At 42.9% G+C, this 15574-nt stretch overlaps 6 protein-coding genes and 2 long non-coding RNA genes across 8 annotated transcripts; 5 read left to right on the forward strand and 3 right to left on the reverse strand.

Annotated features, from left to right (window-relative positions):
- Positions 1-143: 143 nt before the first annotated feature.
- LOC135790628 (uncharacterized) lies at positions 144-1773 on the forward strand. The gene is given in 5 exon segments (XM_065300906.1): positions 144-287; positions 366-581; positions 648-672; positions 675-803; positions 1481-1773. Coding segments are annotated over 5 exon segments (618 nt in total). The 5' UTR covers positions 144-212; the 3' UTR covers positions 1654-1773.
- A 143-nt stretch (positions 1774-1916) lies between these two features.
- LOC135790647 (uncharacterized) lies at positions 1917-3495 on the reverse strand. Its single transcript, XM_065300928.1, is given in 2 exon segments — positions 1917-3033; positions 3036-3495. Coding segments are annotated over 2 exon segments (546 nt in total). The 5' UTR covers positions 3360-3495; the 3' UTR covers positions 1917-2811.
- MED1 (Mediator complex subunit 1) lies at positions 3410-7815 on the reverse strand. Its single transcript, XM_065300761.1, is given in 15 exon segments — positions 3410-3648; positions 3651-4347; positions 4350-4525; positions 4528-4614; positions 4617-4976; positions 4979-5191; positions 5194-5766; positions 5769-5947; positions 5949-6167; positions 6169-6514; positions 6517-7029; positions 7032-7090; positions 7158-7291; positions 7380-7519; positions 7640-7815. Coding segments are annotated over 15 exon segments (3954 nt in total). The 5' UTR covers positions 7659-7815.
- A 67-nt stretch (positions 7816-7882) lies between these two features.
- Positions 7883-9024, reverse strand: LOC135790602 (methylglutaconyl-CoA hydratase, mitochondrial-like). Its single transcript, XM_065300877.1, is given in 3 exon segments — positions 7883-8238; positions 8241-8528; positions 8588-9024. Coding segments are annotated over 3 exon segments (906 nt in total). The 5' UTR covers positions 8895-9024; the 3' UTR covers positions 7883-7927.
- Positions 9025-9078: 54 nt separating this feature from the next.
- On the forward strand, positions 9079-10752 carry Nprl2 (Nitrogen permease regulator-like 2). The gene is given in 4 exon segments (XM_065300866.1): positions 9079-9482; positions 9544-9590; positions 9593-10072; positions 10075-10752. Coding segments are annotated over 4 exon segments (1131 nt in total). The 5' UTR covers positions 9079-9300; the 3' UTR covers positions 10497-10752.
- A 133-nt stretch (positions 10753-10885) lies between these two features.
- Positions 10886-12824, forward strand: RhoGDI (rho GDP-dissociation inhibitor). The gene is given in 5 exon segments (XM_065300919.1): positions 10886-11076; positions 11158-11348; positions 11412-11636; positions 11919-12062; positions 12065-12824. Coding segments are annotated over 4 exon segments (600 nt in total). The 5' UTR covers positions 10886-11076; positions 11158-11170; the 3' UTR covers positions 12118-12824.
- A 154-nt stretch (positions 12825-12978) lies between these two features.
- Positions 12979-14485, forward strand: LOC135790716 (uncharacterized). Its single transcript, XR_010547859.1, has 4 exons — positions 12979-13322; positions 13380-13734; positions 13789-13952; positions 14009-14485. It is a non-coding gene; the product is annotated as an uncharacterized lncRNA (long non-coding RNA).
- A 65-nt stretch (positions 14486-14550) lies between these two features.
- Positions 14551-15508, forward strand: LOC135790724 (uncharacterized). Its single transcript, XR_010547860.1, has 2 exons — positions 14551-14828; positions 14892-15508. It is a non-coding gene; the product is annotated as an uncharacterized lncRNA (long non-coding RNA).
- Positions 15509-15574: the final 66 nt, after the last annotated feature.

Below are 15574 nucleotides of genomic sequence, written 5' to 3' on the forward strand. Positions count from 1 at the left end.
GAGTGTACACATATTTATGAGTAAAACATGATTTTTATCGTGTTTTTATGTTGCGTCTCTTTACATCACACTCGTGTCACCCAATAAATTATATCCTTTATATTCTCGTCCTGGACGACATTCACATCAGTCCTGCTTCGTGCGCGGTTACCGAAGGCACAATTTAAACCACAGTGTGCAACGTATAAAGTTTCAATTTTAATTTATTGGTCATGGTCTTAATGCAACGTTTCTTCTTCTGGTTTTCGATGCGTTTGGGAGCAGTGATTGTCGGAATCTTATCATTGGTAAAACTTTTATAAATTTTTATACATTTATTATTATAACTAGTATTAATATTTATAAATTCTTTTAATAATAAAAAGATTCAAGCAGCAATTTGGTTGATGATATCGCTGATTACAATCAAGAATCAAGAAGATGTGCGCGACTTTCTCAACGAGATCGTCGAGAGTCTAAATATCGAAAACAAACTCTTCCTTTCGTTTGCCGACGATCCACACGTGCTGCTTATTATTTTAGCCGTCTTCTCCGCCATTTATCTCATATCGTGCGTTCTAATAATCGTCGGTTCTTTAATGGTAGGTTTGAAATTAAAACAAATTGATTTAAAATGCATTAAATCAATGTTTATTTCTAACTTTCAGTGCAAATACAAAATGCTGTACCCGTTTTAGTGGTTGATATGATTTACATTATCTTTATGTTGGTGTTGACCGTAATGTTGCTCATCAACTTTAAGAAACGCGGATTTGGTATGGGCGCGCTTATCGTCGCTAGTAATTTGAGTGCGTTGGGATTAAGTAAGTTAATAAAGAAATATGCAAATCAAAAAATAGATAAATAGGGAAAGGTGGGGCAAAATGGGCCCTTTAAGAAAAAAAGCTTTAATACTCCGTTTTTTCTCACTTTTTTGTCCTTTGTCAAGTATTTGGCCTTAATTTACTCTGTTCATTAAAAATAGAAACAATGAAAAAGTGAGGCAAAATGGGCCCCAAAAACTCAATATTTTCTTAACTCAATTTTCTCGTGATCTAATACAACACTGCAAACCACTGGTTTAAAATAATCGCCTTTTTAAAGACTAGGCAGTCCATTTTACCTCCTAAATACATTTTGTGTGAAAAATTTTGAGGGTCCATTGTGCCCCACCTTCCCATACCTGTTGGACTGTGTGTTTCTGTGTAACACAATTCACTGACAGATCATAACAAACAATTAGTTGGTGCAAAAAATCTGCTGCACAGGTCGCGTGAACTCACATGGACATGGTGAATCTCACTGATACAAACGCACATTGCGCGTTTCGAATTTAATGCAAATATGTGCACCCCAGTGTCAACAGCGTGTAAATCACAGAGTTATATTTAAAAAAGTGTATACTGTATGTGGACGTACCCACCCACATACACACACACACACACTGCTTTTTTCAATTAAATTAAAACCACTATTTACTTACAATTAATTCATTTTACAGTTGTTCTAATCTACATGTGGGTATGTGTGTTGAGCCTAGTACAGATTATAAACGAACTGCGTTGTGAAATAGCAGAAAATCGCATCCTGCTGCACGACGGCTCCAGGCAAATGAAGCGAATGATAGATATGCGTTACCAAGCACAGCCCAACAGCTACACTACTACTGAATAATTTGTAATGACCGCAAATGCACAATAATATAATATATTTTATAAAATATCTGAAAGTTGTGTGTAAATAAAACGTATTTTCTTTTCTCATTGGAAATAAAAATATGTGTGTAATGGTAAATGTTAGAAATTCAATATTTTAAACCAAACCCTTAATTACTTTCGAATTATCAGGATGAAATTACGTATTATTTGAGGCAGAGCAATTTATGACAATTGATCGATGAAAAATGGTTACGTGCATGCGGATTACACACAAGAAAATCGGATTAACTTTTCTTTATTTCAATATCATTACATTTCTCTGCTGCTCTCGTTTCTCGATAGATATCGACCGGTTTTATAAATAACAATTTCTCAAAATTGTCGAATCATTCAATTAATTATACATGGGCAAATTCGAGAAGGATACAAGCGAAAGTGAACGAATTGCTACACAGGACGCGAAAACTGTACGTAAGATAACAATTAAATATAATTTAAATAAATCAACTCACTCGATTGAATGTAATAATACGCAGAAATTGTACTAAAGTAGGATGTACTTAAGTATATTTACATTAAAAATGCAGTGAATGAATTAACAAGTTTTCAATATTGAATACGTGTATTCAGCACTTCTAGCCACTTAATTTAATAGTCATCTCTTACGCTTAATTCATTACTTAGTAATTACGAATGCACCGCGGCTTAACAATTTAATTCTTTTTGTCAACGTGCGCCGCTCGCATGTGTTCGCATTGCCGAATGAATCTTTCTCTCTAATAATTATCAGTATTACCATATAATTACAATAAATGTATCGTCGAAAGAAAATGAAACATTTGTACTATGCGATTAGTAAAATTACATAATCAGATTGCGCAATCGAAAAGGAAAACGGATTTTCACAACACAACAGAGCGTTGATTGTCAAAGATGACTGTAAGGAGCATAACAAGAAAAGAAAGCGCTGAACGTAGAACGTAACGCTAATGCCGACCACGCCATCGATAAGGCACAGCCTATGACTATATGAGTTCGATCGGAATCCAAACGCGACCGCTTTTGATTCTATCCTCACACTGCCAAACAAATCAAACGTTTTCGTCCATTCCTACCTACACACCATAAACTAAGTAATAAAACATCTCCACCCTCGTATGTACATAAGCCTGCACTATTTGCCCAGACCGATTAGTGCTTCGTCCATGAGTTCGTCGTCGGTGATCCCAGGCGATGTCGCTGAGTGCGGGCTAGGAGCGATGTGCGGACTGGGCGCTGGAGACTTCACGATGTGCACGCTGACGGATGGTGATGGCGGGAATGGTAGCGGAAGTTTCTTCTCACTACCACCAGCCGTTCCTGGTGAGCTGATGGATGCCGCCATGGCAAAATCCAGTTCATCTTTTCCTTGCTTTTATTCTCGACTTTCTTTTCGTCTAGTTTCGGAGCCGGAGCGACAAATTTTGAAGTTAGATCAATGCTGCGTCCTGCAAGGCCAAGCGGCTCGGTGCTTGCGGAAGCAAACTGCTTAGATGATGGCGCGCCGCTGGCTGATATGGGAAACGATTTGCCTAACGCGTCATCCTTGGGTTTCTTTTCCTCCTCGGTTGTTGCAAGCGGTTGGTCCTGATGTTTGGTGCTAGGAATTGTGTTTGAAGCGCTTATGCTCAAACTGTTCGGAATGGAAACGCTGTTCATTGAACTGCGAATCTTTGCCTCCATGGTGGTGTCGAAGAGTTTGGTCGTTGGTAGTGAATGCTGGTACTTGCCGCCTAAAGATCTTTGCTAGCCATACTGGGCGCGCTCGTCACGCCGCTGCTAGCAAAAATATCCAGTAGTTTATCCTTATTAACACCCAATACGTTGTTTTCAACCGGCTTTGGTTTCTTATCGTCACCGGTACGCGCAGAGAGCTTCGGTATTTGAAAGCTCTTGTCAAACTGCTTCTTGCTGGGGAAATTTAGACTCAGATTCTCCGTATCCTGCGTGGGGCTAGCCTTGCCTTTATCTGCTTTGCCAAAATCGACTTCTCAGAGGAGCTCTTACTAATTTTGGGTCGCTCCTTCATCCGGGCAGGATCACTAGAGCTGCTCTTGGGCGGATAGAAGTTGAGAATCTTCTTCGGATTCGACGAATTCGGCAGGGAACCAGATGAGTTCATTGGTTTAATTCCGGATGATGAAGCAGATGAAGAAGACGATGATGTGGACGAGGATTTGAAAGGCTTTATACTGCTGGAGGGATATCCGGCGTTAGGATTACTACTAAGGGGTTTAGTTGATCCAGGCTGCTGTGGTTTCTTCGATGCCGGTCCAGAATTAACACCGGGTTTTAAACCAGTGTGATTTTTCGGCGAGCCAGTACCACTCATACCCGCCGAGGTTAATCCTGAGCTGTTGGAACTTGAACTAGACCCGCAGGTTTTCATCGGTTTGGCGCCTGGCTCACGTGCGCGGGTCTTGTTGATGGTCAGTTTCATGCAATCCGATGAATGTTTCAACAAAACATACTCGGAATTCTTCGTATCTTGGCCCAGTTTCGAAGCGGAACCACTTTTTGGTGGCATGCCAGGATTTTCGCCCTTGCCAGGTGTAGTGGCACGTTCCTTCGGCTTACTGGTTGGATCAGCGGCAATGTCACAATTCTGCGCCTTGGCTAACTTATCGACGATAGCGGATAACTGGCCCGATTTGCGATTTCGCATCTGATTAAGCCCCCGCTGGATTTGACAAGGTCAGTACCAAGACCAGGCGAAGTTGTACCGGATTCAGAACCTCCACCCACGCTGCTACCCGCCATATCAATCGCATGTGTGTTCAGATCAAGCGGCTTCACTTTCAGCGCACTCTTGGAGCCGCTTTTCGTCGCGTTCACGTAGCTACTACCCCCGTCTTCTTGTCCTTCTCTCGCGCGGAATCTTTCGAGCCGGACTTCTTCACGTCGCTCTTGCTAGACGGGGAGCTTGCTGCGTTTTTAGAGTCGACATGCTCGGTTTGCCGCTGCCGCTTGTGGACGGGTGTTTGGGCGACGACTTTGGACTACTAATACCGGGTAGGACATGTTTTGGGCTACTGGGAACATGCGCAGGTGAATGCTTAGGGCTGTGGGTCTTAATAGTCGACTTCATCAGATTAGGGCTGAGTTTACCACTAAGGCTACGGTTGTGTGTCGGTGATTGGCTGAATTTTCGAGCCATATTGGGTGAATTCGGCGGACTTTCCGGTGGTTTACCTCCACCACTACCACCACTAGCACCGGGTGGTTTCGGTAGCATATCCGCCTTGGACGGAATCTTCTCCGGTGGGCCCATGGGTGAACCCTCGCGTTTACGCTTCTTTTCTTCTCTAGCCGCGCCTTATCATCCGACCGTTTACCACTTTTGTCTTTCCGGTCTTTGTCAGACTTCTGCGCAATTGGAGTAATAGTCACAGCACCAGATAACTGCGCTGAAGCAGCAGAGATAGGAAAAATCTCTATCCCAGAACGTCGCTGATCAGACGATGTTGTGATTGGCGTTGAAGAACCACTCGAAGCACCCGCCATATGAATCGGGTAATGCTCACGCTCGGAGAGACTAACTTATTAGTCTCAAAATCCGGCAAAAGCGGCGATTTATCCTTCTTACCCGAAAGCAACTCCTCCACATAGCCCAAGTCATCAGTATCGAAGTCAGCCTCCTTGTCACCAATCAGCTCAGAAGCGTCCAGTGCGCTCAGCTCCAAATCGGAGTGAAACCCCAACACCGAATTGGGTGTAGCAATCTCAGCATCCTGCGATAGCGGCGTACTACGCGACGTGGAATCACAACTGGAGGCATCCAGCAGCTCATCGTCAGCAGCACCAGGCTTACGCTTCGCACTGCTTTTCCACGCGTCCTCCGTTGCCTTACGCTTGACCCGCTTCGGTTTATCACCGCCGGCGAGTATATTCGTCAGCTCAACATTGGTCAGCACCGGCGTCACCGTCGCGCCGTCCGATTGAAAACCAGCGAAACTAGCGCCGCTCATAAGCGACTCGTTCAGAAACATGCCTTGATGGGGATGCGACATAAGCGGCATGCCATGGCCAGAAGGCTCCGGTGTGATTTCCCTCTCGCCTAACGTATTACCCGAGTTACCGTTTCTACCCCCGGATCCCCAGCGCCGAGGGGCAAGTTAAAATTTTCCAGCCCGTTGAAATGGTTTTGTTGGCGAACGATCTGCTTCTCCCAATAGACCAGAATCGAACGCATCGTGATCGGAATCGAGAAACTGCGGTTGAGCACCTTCGAAGTAAGTTCAGACGCTATATCCGTAGCATTCATCGGGGCAATGAGCCGGAGAATATATCTTACAGGTAAGATTCGATATATCAGAGAGGTCAATCTCAGCCATCGACAGACTCTCTTCAAGTGGATGTTCCAACGCAATTGAGATATGCGTCCAGCCCAAAGCGCTTACCTCTAAAACCACCATATTTTCCAAGTCCTGATTGCTATTCGGCCGAATACAACTGGCAATCAACGTGTTAAAAGCGCCTGTTGCCTTAAAAGACAAGAATCTGCGCCACATGCGCCGGATGTGTGAAAGGTATGTTACTGACAAGCACCCCTTGCATGCTACGACTCTCCGTCATGAAATAACAGTGAGTTTGATCGGGCAACGTAACGAAGAGACCACGATTGTTACTGGAATCAAGTTTGCCGTCGCTGGTATGCTTTGCGATAAGACTCAACAGTGGATGTGTAGATGAACAGTCCGCAATTTCCAAATCGGTAATAGCCTGGATCTGGCGTAATAACGCGACGCACATCGGCATAGGCCGATTGAGTTTCAAGACAAAGCAGGCTGGAATAAGCGCACTGTTCTGTGATGTAAGTGGCGCATAAGACGGCGTGTTTTACCATTATGGCTACGCACACTGATCAACGTAGATGTTTGCAATTTATGCGCGGTGGAGCCCTCCATGTAGACTGTGACGCTGTACCCCAGGCGGCGTTCGAGTATAGTATCAACGCTAATCGGCTCGATGTCTTCGAGATCTGTGTCAATGAGGTCGTACGGTGAGACAAAATAGGTCAGGCGCATGGCGTGTCCTCCACGACGCTTCTCCAACACACCAACAGGTGATTTGTGCAGGACGTTGAATGGTTCCTTGATGAATGTCTGCAATTGCGCTAGCATGCTCAGGTCAGCCTCTAGTGATTGTAAAGCTGTAAACGCCTTCGCCTTGATTTTCTTTTCGGCGTTCAACTGGTAGATAGAAGCGAATCCTTCGAGTTGTGCAGTGAAATCAGCGAAATCGTTCTTGCTCAGGCACGAAACTAACTCCTCGCAGCTTTTCTGCTCGAGGCTGCCTTCATGATGTACTTTGACATCGCAAACGGCGCCGGTTTGATTCAAAACGATCTCCAGTAGAACATGTCTGAAGATATGAACAGCTCAACCCCAGAGGGAGCTTGTACAAACTTCAAACTGTTAATGGAAAGAATAAAATGGTGATTAATGCCGATATTTCTCAAGAGACTTGAATAAAACTCACCCAAGTTGTCTTGTTAAACTCTCCAATCTCTCTACCATACTTTGCAGTGAAGTAACTTTGATGGAATGCTGTAGAGTGTCCAAACACTTCTGGTGGAGTGTCTTCTCCACACTATCCAGGGCATACCTTTTATCCTATTATAAATTTAAAAAGATAATATTAATAACACTATTTTCAAAAATTTTAAAGAAAATTATGCGAATAAATGCCAACATAACCTACCAGTAGTGTCATTCGAATGGATTTCGAAGACTCCGAGAAAGTCTTCATCTGCGATGCTTTCGCACGCAGCTTCTCCATGAGCAGCTCCAGCTGCCAGTCCTTGTGCATGTCCATCGTGACGTTTGAGCCTGTGCACGGACCTGCGAACACGTTAATAAACAATGAATTCGTGTTAAACTCCCGCACATGCAAAGACGCGTGCAATGCATCGGAGGCGGCTGTGCATCTCAAAGGCACAGCGTTCTAGATTCTACACTTACCGTTGCTGAGGCGGTTCATGTTCCACGGATCGGCACACCTCCTCGTGCAACTCACATCACTACGCCGCGCACGGTTCGAACGCGACACCGAACGGGAAGCGCAGGCGATCAACGCGCCTGACACACATCAGCAACAAACAAAAACTGCCGTGAGGCGAGTTGACTACTGTCAAACCCGAGATTGTAAGCTTGCAAACCGGTTTAGTTATGTAAACGTCCGCTAGGTGGAAATGCATTTACATGTTTAAAACAGTAGTAAAATATGTATTTTCTTTTTATAATAAAACCTTATTCGCCAATGTATTTCGGTGGACGTTTCTCTCTAAATGCAGTCAATCCTTCGACACGATCCTTTGTAGGAATGATTTGTGCGTAGTACGCCTCTTCGAACTTGAAAGCTGTTTTGAGATCAACTTGCATGCCTTGATTGATCGCCGCCTTGGCCATTTTCAGCGCAAATGGACCGTTATGCAGCATTTCACGCGCAATTTCAACTGATTTCTGGAACGCAGCATCGCCAGCGTCGTTTTGTTCTACAGCATGATTAACAACACCAAGACGCTGCGCTTCTGTACCGTCGAAAATGCGCGCGGTAAAATCAACTCTTTCGCAACTGAAGGATTTATCAAGCGTGGCAAGCGTTGACTGCCTCCGGCACCTGGAATAATCGCTAATTTTGTCTCGACGAGTCCCATCTTGGCAACAGAAGACGCCACACGAATATCGCATGCTAATGCTAACTCCAAACCGCCGCCGAGTGCGAGCCCATCAATGGCGGCAATCACTGGCACTGGCAACTCGTAAAACTTATTCATCATCGCACGCAGAGAAGAAACAAATATGGAGACTTGTTGCTGAGACATTGTAGCACGTTCCTTCAAATCAGCACCTGGAAATATGCAATTGTTCAAAAGTTATGATTAATTTTCGCTGAGTAATGATGGTAACCTGAGCCAAACATGCCAGGAGCTGCACTGCACACAACCAGCACTCTGACGGAGTTGTCGATGGCGATATCATCGAGTGCTCGGTGAATTTTATCCACCAGACTCATGCTGAACGCATTGCGCGACTTTGGTCGATTTAAGCCCATGACACTAATGCCAGAATCCTTGCCTTCCAATTGTTTTACAATCAATTCAGAACTATTCTCACTTTTATGTACTTGGGAATACTTGTGTTGTACAGTTGTTAAAACAGTATATTTTCCTTTGAAAAGGAAATTTCTACTTAAATTCTTCATGATTTGAGCCATTTTTATCAAAACAAATATTTCACTACCTTACAAAGTTATTACAAAGTTTACTAAAGTGAAACTGATTTAAGTTACAGGTTATATAAATGGCAAGGTCAATTCAATTCGATTAAATTCATTTCAAGGCAGTTGTAATCATAATAATCGAATTACAGCAAGATGCTAAATGCACAAGCAATGTATTTCAACACACATTTCATTCATTTGTGTTGATATTTTTGCGTTTTTATCTGTTTATTTATTTTCATTTGTATCGAATTTCTAGTTGTGAGTTAGGCAACTTAATGTGCGTTGACAACTGAATATCAATGTCAGAAAAGAAGTGTGCGGCTGTCTGATCAGCTGCGAAACAATGTTGTACAGATCGTCGTGATGTAAATAATCTTAGAAAACAAGTTCCCGTGCAATGCAAGTGGTCCCGGCCAAGCAGAACGCCATCCGATGCATTTTCTTCTGCGAGTTTCATCCGACCCAAGGGCCGATGATTTCGTGCCAGGTGCCGGAGAACTACATTTCCAAAGAACTCTTCGACAGCATCAGCGTCTATATCATCACGAAGGCCGAACTACAGCGCAGCACAATCACCGTGTATGCAATAAACTGTTGAATAATTATATAAATAAAAATATTTAATACTATTTTGTTGCAGAACTTTAGCCGAACATAAAATTCTCGGCTTTCCTGTCCGCATCGACGATAAAAATACGCGCGCAATGCATTTCACTTCAATCTATGTTTCGTCTGCGATAGCAATGCAAGAACCGTGCATTACGAGCCGGTGGTGATGAAATTCGCCGAGTACCTGATGGCTATGGAGGTAGAAAACAGCTACCTGTCCGGAGGCGGCTGTGCGCCGAAACTAGCGCCTATTTTAGCGCAAGCAATGCGTGCGTTAAACACACGAGGAGAATGCGCGCTCGCCGAAGGACCAACCGCCACCCACTTGAAAGTTGTTGACGTTCGTGGTGATCCAGTACGTGTCGCTGATCATCAAGTACCCGTCCTGGTGCGGCCATTACCCGAACGCGCCTGGGACCTGACCACGCACGCTGTCGCGCCGCACATAAACGGTTTCAATCATGTGCTGCGCATTGCGACACTCGCCGATGTTGAGAACAATCTGGTGAAGGCATGCGTGCGCAATCTGCTTTATTACGGCGCTATCGCCCTAGTACCACTTTTCAGTATGGTAATGTGTACTGCACGACGCCGCGCTTGCGTGCGTTAGTGCAGGACGCTCGCCTTCGGGATCGTTGCCTGCGTTATGTTGCGAAATCCGATCGACAGCGACCATCGCTTCGTGATGTCTTTCGCATGTACGCCGCCATGACACGCGGCACAACCATTCGTGATCTATGCTTGCGTATGAATCCATCTGCGTTGTGGATCAACGAACGTAAATTGGTGCAATTCGGCGTGTTGGAAGGTCTGGTACGCCGTGTGCACAAATATCCAGTACTTCTCGGTGAGCCAGCATCGTTGCGGCGATCGCTGGACGGCGGCGCCTGCCTAGATGAAATCTGCTGCTCGACGGGCGTCAGCGGCCAGCAGCTTGAGGACCAACTCGAACGCGATCACAATGTCGTCCTACTCTGGCGGTGATTCATATTCACTTTTATAAATATTTACGTGCAAGTATGTTTAGACCAAAGAAGTTTATAACTCCACTCTACTTTAGTGAAACAGAGACAGAGGAATTAAATAAACAATTCGGCGCAGTGTATGTATGCATATCGAAGTTTTTCAAATGATGGATTATTAAACAAACGATAAAGTTTAATTGAATGGCAGTACACTTACTGTATGCTATGTAGTTAATAATGCGGAACTTGTTTTTCTAATAAACTGTAAACTTTTATGTTATTTGTTTATGAAATGAGTGGAATACTGGAATATTTGCATGCATGTTGTGTGCGTTTTGCGCCTAACGGCTGAAAAATGAATCTCGTTGACGTGTGGCGCCCTCTGCGAACTTCACAGCTGCAAAACGTGCCGAGCCGGTGAACGCGCAGCATTCACTACTGCAAGCATATCTCATTCGCTCCTCCGCAGGAGACATCACCCTGATTTTCTAATAGCGTATAACGCTTAGAAAACACCCGAATTTCGACGGTTGTTTGTCCCACAGTTGTCAAGACAACTCGCAACGTATTCAGATTCTCATATTCTGTGCACTCAGCAGGTAAGCGGGCGTTGTTTACATAGTTTGCGGTTTACATGGTTTTGTCGCTAAATTTAGCTAAGCGATCGCGTCTTATTGCAGACCGATATCGAATATGTCCGAGGGCGACGTTCGCACACCAGACGGGGTCGAGACCGACGTCGAGAGTTCCTACCGCCCACCGCCGGAGAAAACCATCGAGGAAATTCTCGCCGCTGATCAAGAAGATGAAAGTCTACGCAAGTACAAGGAGGCATTACTCGGGCAGGCTCAAGTTTGTACGGTTGTCATCGGTAGGAAAACAAACAAAATCATCAAAACATACTAAATTGCGTGATTTTTTGTTTATTTTTAAGAACCCGATAATCCAAAGCGTGTATTAGTCCGTCGACTAGTACTCGTCGTCGCTGATCGCCCGGAACTAGCGCTGGATCTCTCCGGGGACATCAGCAAGCTGAAGAAGGAGACCTTCACTATCAAGGAGGGCGTGTCGTACCGGATCCGCATCGAGTTCCAGGTGCAACGTGAGATCGTGCACGGTCTCAAGTACGTGCAGAAGACTTATCGGTTGGGCGTTCCAGGTAATTCCACGTTTCTCTCTCACTTTTCTCGCGTGCTACTGATAAGATAATGTGAAATTTTATTGCGTACGTTTGCGAATTGCATAGGGATTGACGAGCCAGGTAAACAGTACTGCACTGTCGGGATTTTTACTCTCGTAGACGACATTTTCAACTTCACAGCTTTTTCATTTTCTACTCTACGTTCTATATATGTTCTCTCTTTGACTTTGACTTCACTCTGTCGCTTTCATATGTGCATATTTATATAAATCATGATGATAATTGCGTTTTATTTCGTAGTTGACAAGATGACGCACATGGTGGGTTCGTACGCGCCGAAAACCGAGATTCAGTCATACACGACGCCGTCGGAGGATGCGCCGTCCGGTATGGTAACACGCGGCACTTATTCCGTTCAGTCGTTGTTTACCGACGACGACAAAACGAGCACCTCAAATGGGAGTGGACATTCGAGATCAAGAAGGACTGGAAGGATTGAACACAATATACACTATCTACCAAACCACACACACACATATTCTAAATTCGCATTCTTACTAAACGTCGCCGGCAGACGGGCGACGCTTCACCAAATATATTCTATAACGTCTTTATCTACGTAATATTTAAGCAAGTGTTGGGATGGTGGTGCGAATCCGGTCACACCTACTCGCGACTAAATCAATCGATGGTTCCTCATCCATTACATCTTACCTCGAAGAAGTATTTTTGTAGCCTAGCGTACGTAGACTAGTACTTACCATTTCGAACACCTCTTATGCCTTACCAGACCCGACCACAATCGCCGCGGCTGGATGATGCGGTTTGCCGCAGCCGGAACTCGCCGTATCCACGCACTACCAAAATACCAATTTCGAAACCTAACGCTTCGTATTCGTACACACGTGTAACGTATTAATTCTGGTCGCCGCTGGCTGCCATTTAAGTTGAATATTGAATATTATTGAATTTAATCAGTGTAATTGTAATGTGTAACTGAACGGAACCAATTATGGATTAACATGCTCAATTAACTTTTAACAGGGGAAATGTATGAGTTATCATGTAAGCAGCCACCCGGTTTAGGGTTTTGGATGATTGAAAGCGTTATAAAGTAGTATTGAAGCAATATCCTATTAAAAAACATTTGATTGTATTATTGTGCATTATAGAAGTGATAAATAAAGAATGCATGAATTTCCTAGACGCCGTGTGCCTGTTTTCAAAACGTCTTTATTTCGTATTTTCTCCCATGTATGACTAATGCAAATTTGTATCATTTACCTGTGAATCACCGTGTAATCGATATGTACATAATTTTCCTCGCGCGTTGGCGAATTCAGTGATGTTTACTACAATTCCGAAGGCAGATGTGACACGCACTCTACACGCGTGACCGCACAAAGTTAAAGAAGTTAAATACGAACTATGCTGACGGACAGGTCCGACTAGAGAGAGGGACCGTGTCCACTCGCGCGTGTCGAAGAACCACCACGGTTTTCAACTCTTCGCAGTCTTCTTCCGTCGCTTGACCTTGCAGTTCAAAGGCATGTCGGAGTTGAAGAAAAGTGCGTTTACCGCGCACTTGTTGCTGGTGCTTTCTTTCAGTTTCAACGCCTTGGAAGCGCAAGTTCAACATGATGGCAGCCATTTGGTCAATGGCAAAGAGATAATGCTACAATTCCAACCAGACGAATACAAAACGTGCGTGAAATCTTGGTTTTGTTTATAATAACGAATGATTGCATCATTTGATTACAGTTTCAAATATATTTCCATGAATAATGCATCGAGTTGTTTAATTGTCACTGCGTGCTCCGCAACGATCGAATGGAATGTTTTCCAAAGCGCCATTGGAGTTAATTCAACGTCTATTCTTTTACATTCGTCGATAGTGAATGAGCAGGAAAGTTTTAAATTTCCTCTAGGACAATTCGATGTTTCTACAGAGTACACAATCAAACTTAAGATGAACTATAAAGGATATGGTTCTATTTTTGCCACAAACATCACAACACATCAAGAAAAGTGGAAAAACATAGTAAAAGCGGGAAATGTTACAAATGAGGTGGAAAAGTGAGAGTGACTTGATTCTACGATGGTATAAACATAAGAAGTACTATTTATCATTTAAAATCCGGTAAATTTTGTACCAAAGTAAACTTTTCAGAACTCCTCAACAACTTGAGCAAAACTACTGTGTGCTGATAACAACTGGTCGAGCTCAGAAAAATTTATGCAGTGTCCTCACACAAGATGAGTACGTTCATGTGAGGAATACAACAGAAAATCTTCTCTCGGCTTCATTCATTGAAAATTACGTGTCGTCAAAAGGTAATCAGAAGAAGCCCGTTCACATTTCATGTATATTTTGATTAAATCAATTTTAGATCAACTAGTTTATTGTACCAACACTAATTTACTTAAAATCAACATTGGCCAGTTACTGGATCAATCTTTTAATACTTCCAAAAGCGCACAACGTGTTACCGCCATTTTGTTTGCATTTGATAGTTACTCAAGAATACCGCGGTATGTAACCAGTAATGAAACATTTTCCGTGCGACCTTCTGTAGTGATGAAAGAAAACAAAATGTCCTACGTTAAATTGACCAATGGGCCGGTTACTTTGTCCCTTAAAATACTCCAGCGATCATTTACAAACAACATTTTGATTTGTACGTGGTACCATGCGATGTGCGCTTATCTTTCGATGTTAACATCGCTTTCAATGGCAATCAACTAGCTGTAAGAAAAGATATCTTTGGTTTTGCTAAGTTGAGTGTCCCGAATGTTCAACTGAAGAAGTCCTATGTTATTACCGTGACTGCAAGTCAATCGAATCAAAGTTCATTGCTTAAAGGAGTTCAGGTAGATATTAATATCATTTTTAATCATTGAAGTTCTTAAATGAGTGTATTGCAGGTTTTGCAACAACAACTTCTTCCGTTTTCAATCCGTTTCCGGAAATGCCGAGACTGCCCGCTGTTAAAGAGTATAAAACAATGCGCACTTGTCATTCAGTGACCGTGGGCTGGATACCTCAAATGGTATGCACACTGCCACTTATTGTATGGTGGTCAAGCAGGGAAAAATAAACCATCGTGAGTATAAGGGCAATCAATGTAATGAGAAGGGACAACTAAGACGAGGCAAGGTATATCGCAATGATGTTGCCAAAATATGCAAACAACTTAAACATACTGTCAGGTATTAGAATAGAATGAATGTGTTTTATGGGGAATTTGTATTTGTAAATGTTTGTTGTTTCAGAATAAGCGTCTTGACACAGAAAATAGATAAATTAAAACCTGGAAAGTTTTACAACGTGCAAATTATGGTGCGTAAGCCAAAAGGACGCATGTTGTCTTACGAACTTTGCAAGTTCGTACAAAATCGACTTGTTAAAAGTTCTGGTAGATTTTACGTACTATATCAGGCAATTTTTGCTTTTGTGAGAAAACAGCTTAAATTATTATTTTATCATAACGGGACTTTAGTTTCTAAATCATTCAAAGATGTCGCTTGGATGCACTTATTTGCAATAAATTCTTGTTTGAGTAGTAGTGAGTGTACAAGTAGGTAAACAATGATATGTTTGTTATTGAATCACTATCGTTTTATGATAACCAGATTTGTCAGTTAGGCATGATATTTCATGTTGAATTCCGAAGCACACAAATTTGTATGCATTAATTTTATATGAAATGTATGCAAATTTTTGTAAAGCTTCGAAACAATTCTCCAAATTAATTCCAGGAAAATATTATAAAACTTTATAAAAATATTATTTTGGTCTGGTGATTTCATCAAGAACATTACCTCACATCTAAGCTGCGTTAAATATGTAATATTTTGGATTATACGAAATATAACTCGATAAAATATAATATCTCTTAAATACATATAACTGCAATGTGTACCTAGATGGCGGTACGATGCACTATTTGCATTTA

This window comes from Atheta coriaria, unplaced genomic scaffold (genome assembly GCF_025399875.1).
Source record: "Atheta coriaria isolate IRGN ID8LTWV9N9 unplaced genomic scaffold, Caltech_Dcor_3.1 hic_scaffold_1_pilon, whole genome shotgun sequence".
Taxonomy (NCBI): domain Eukaryota; kingdom Metazoa; phylum Arthropoda; class Insecta; order Coleoptera; family Staphylinidae; genus Dalotia; species Dalotia coriaria.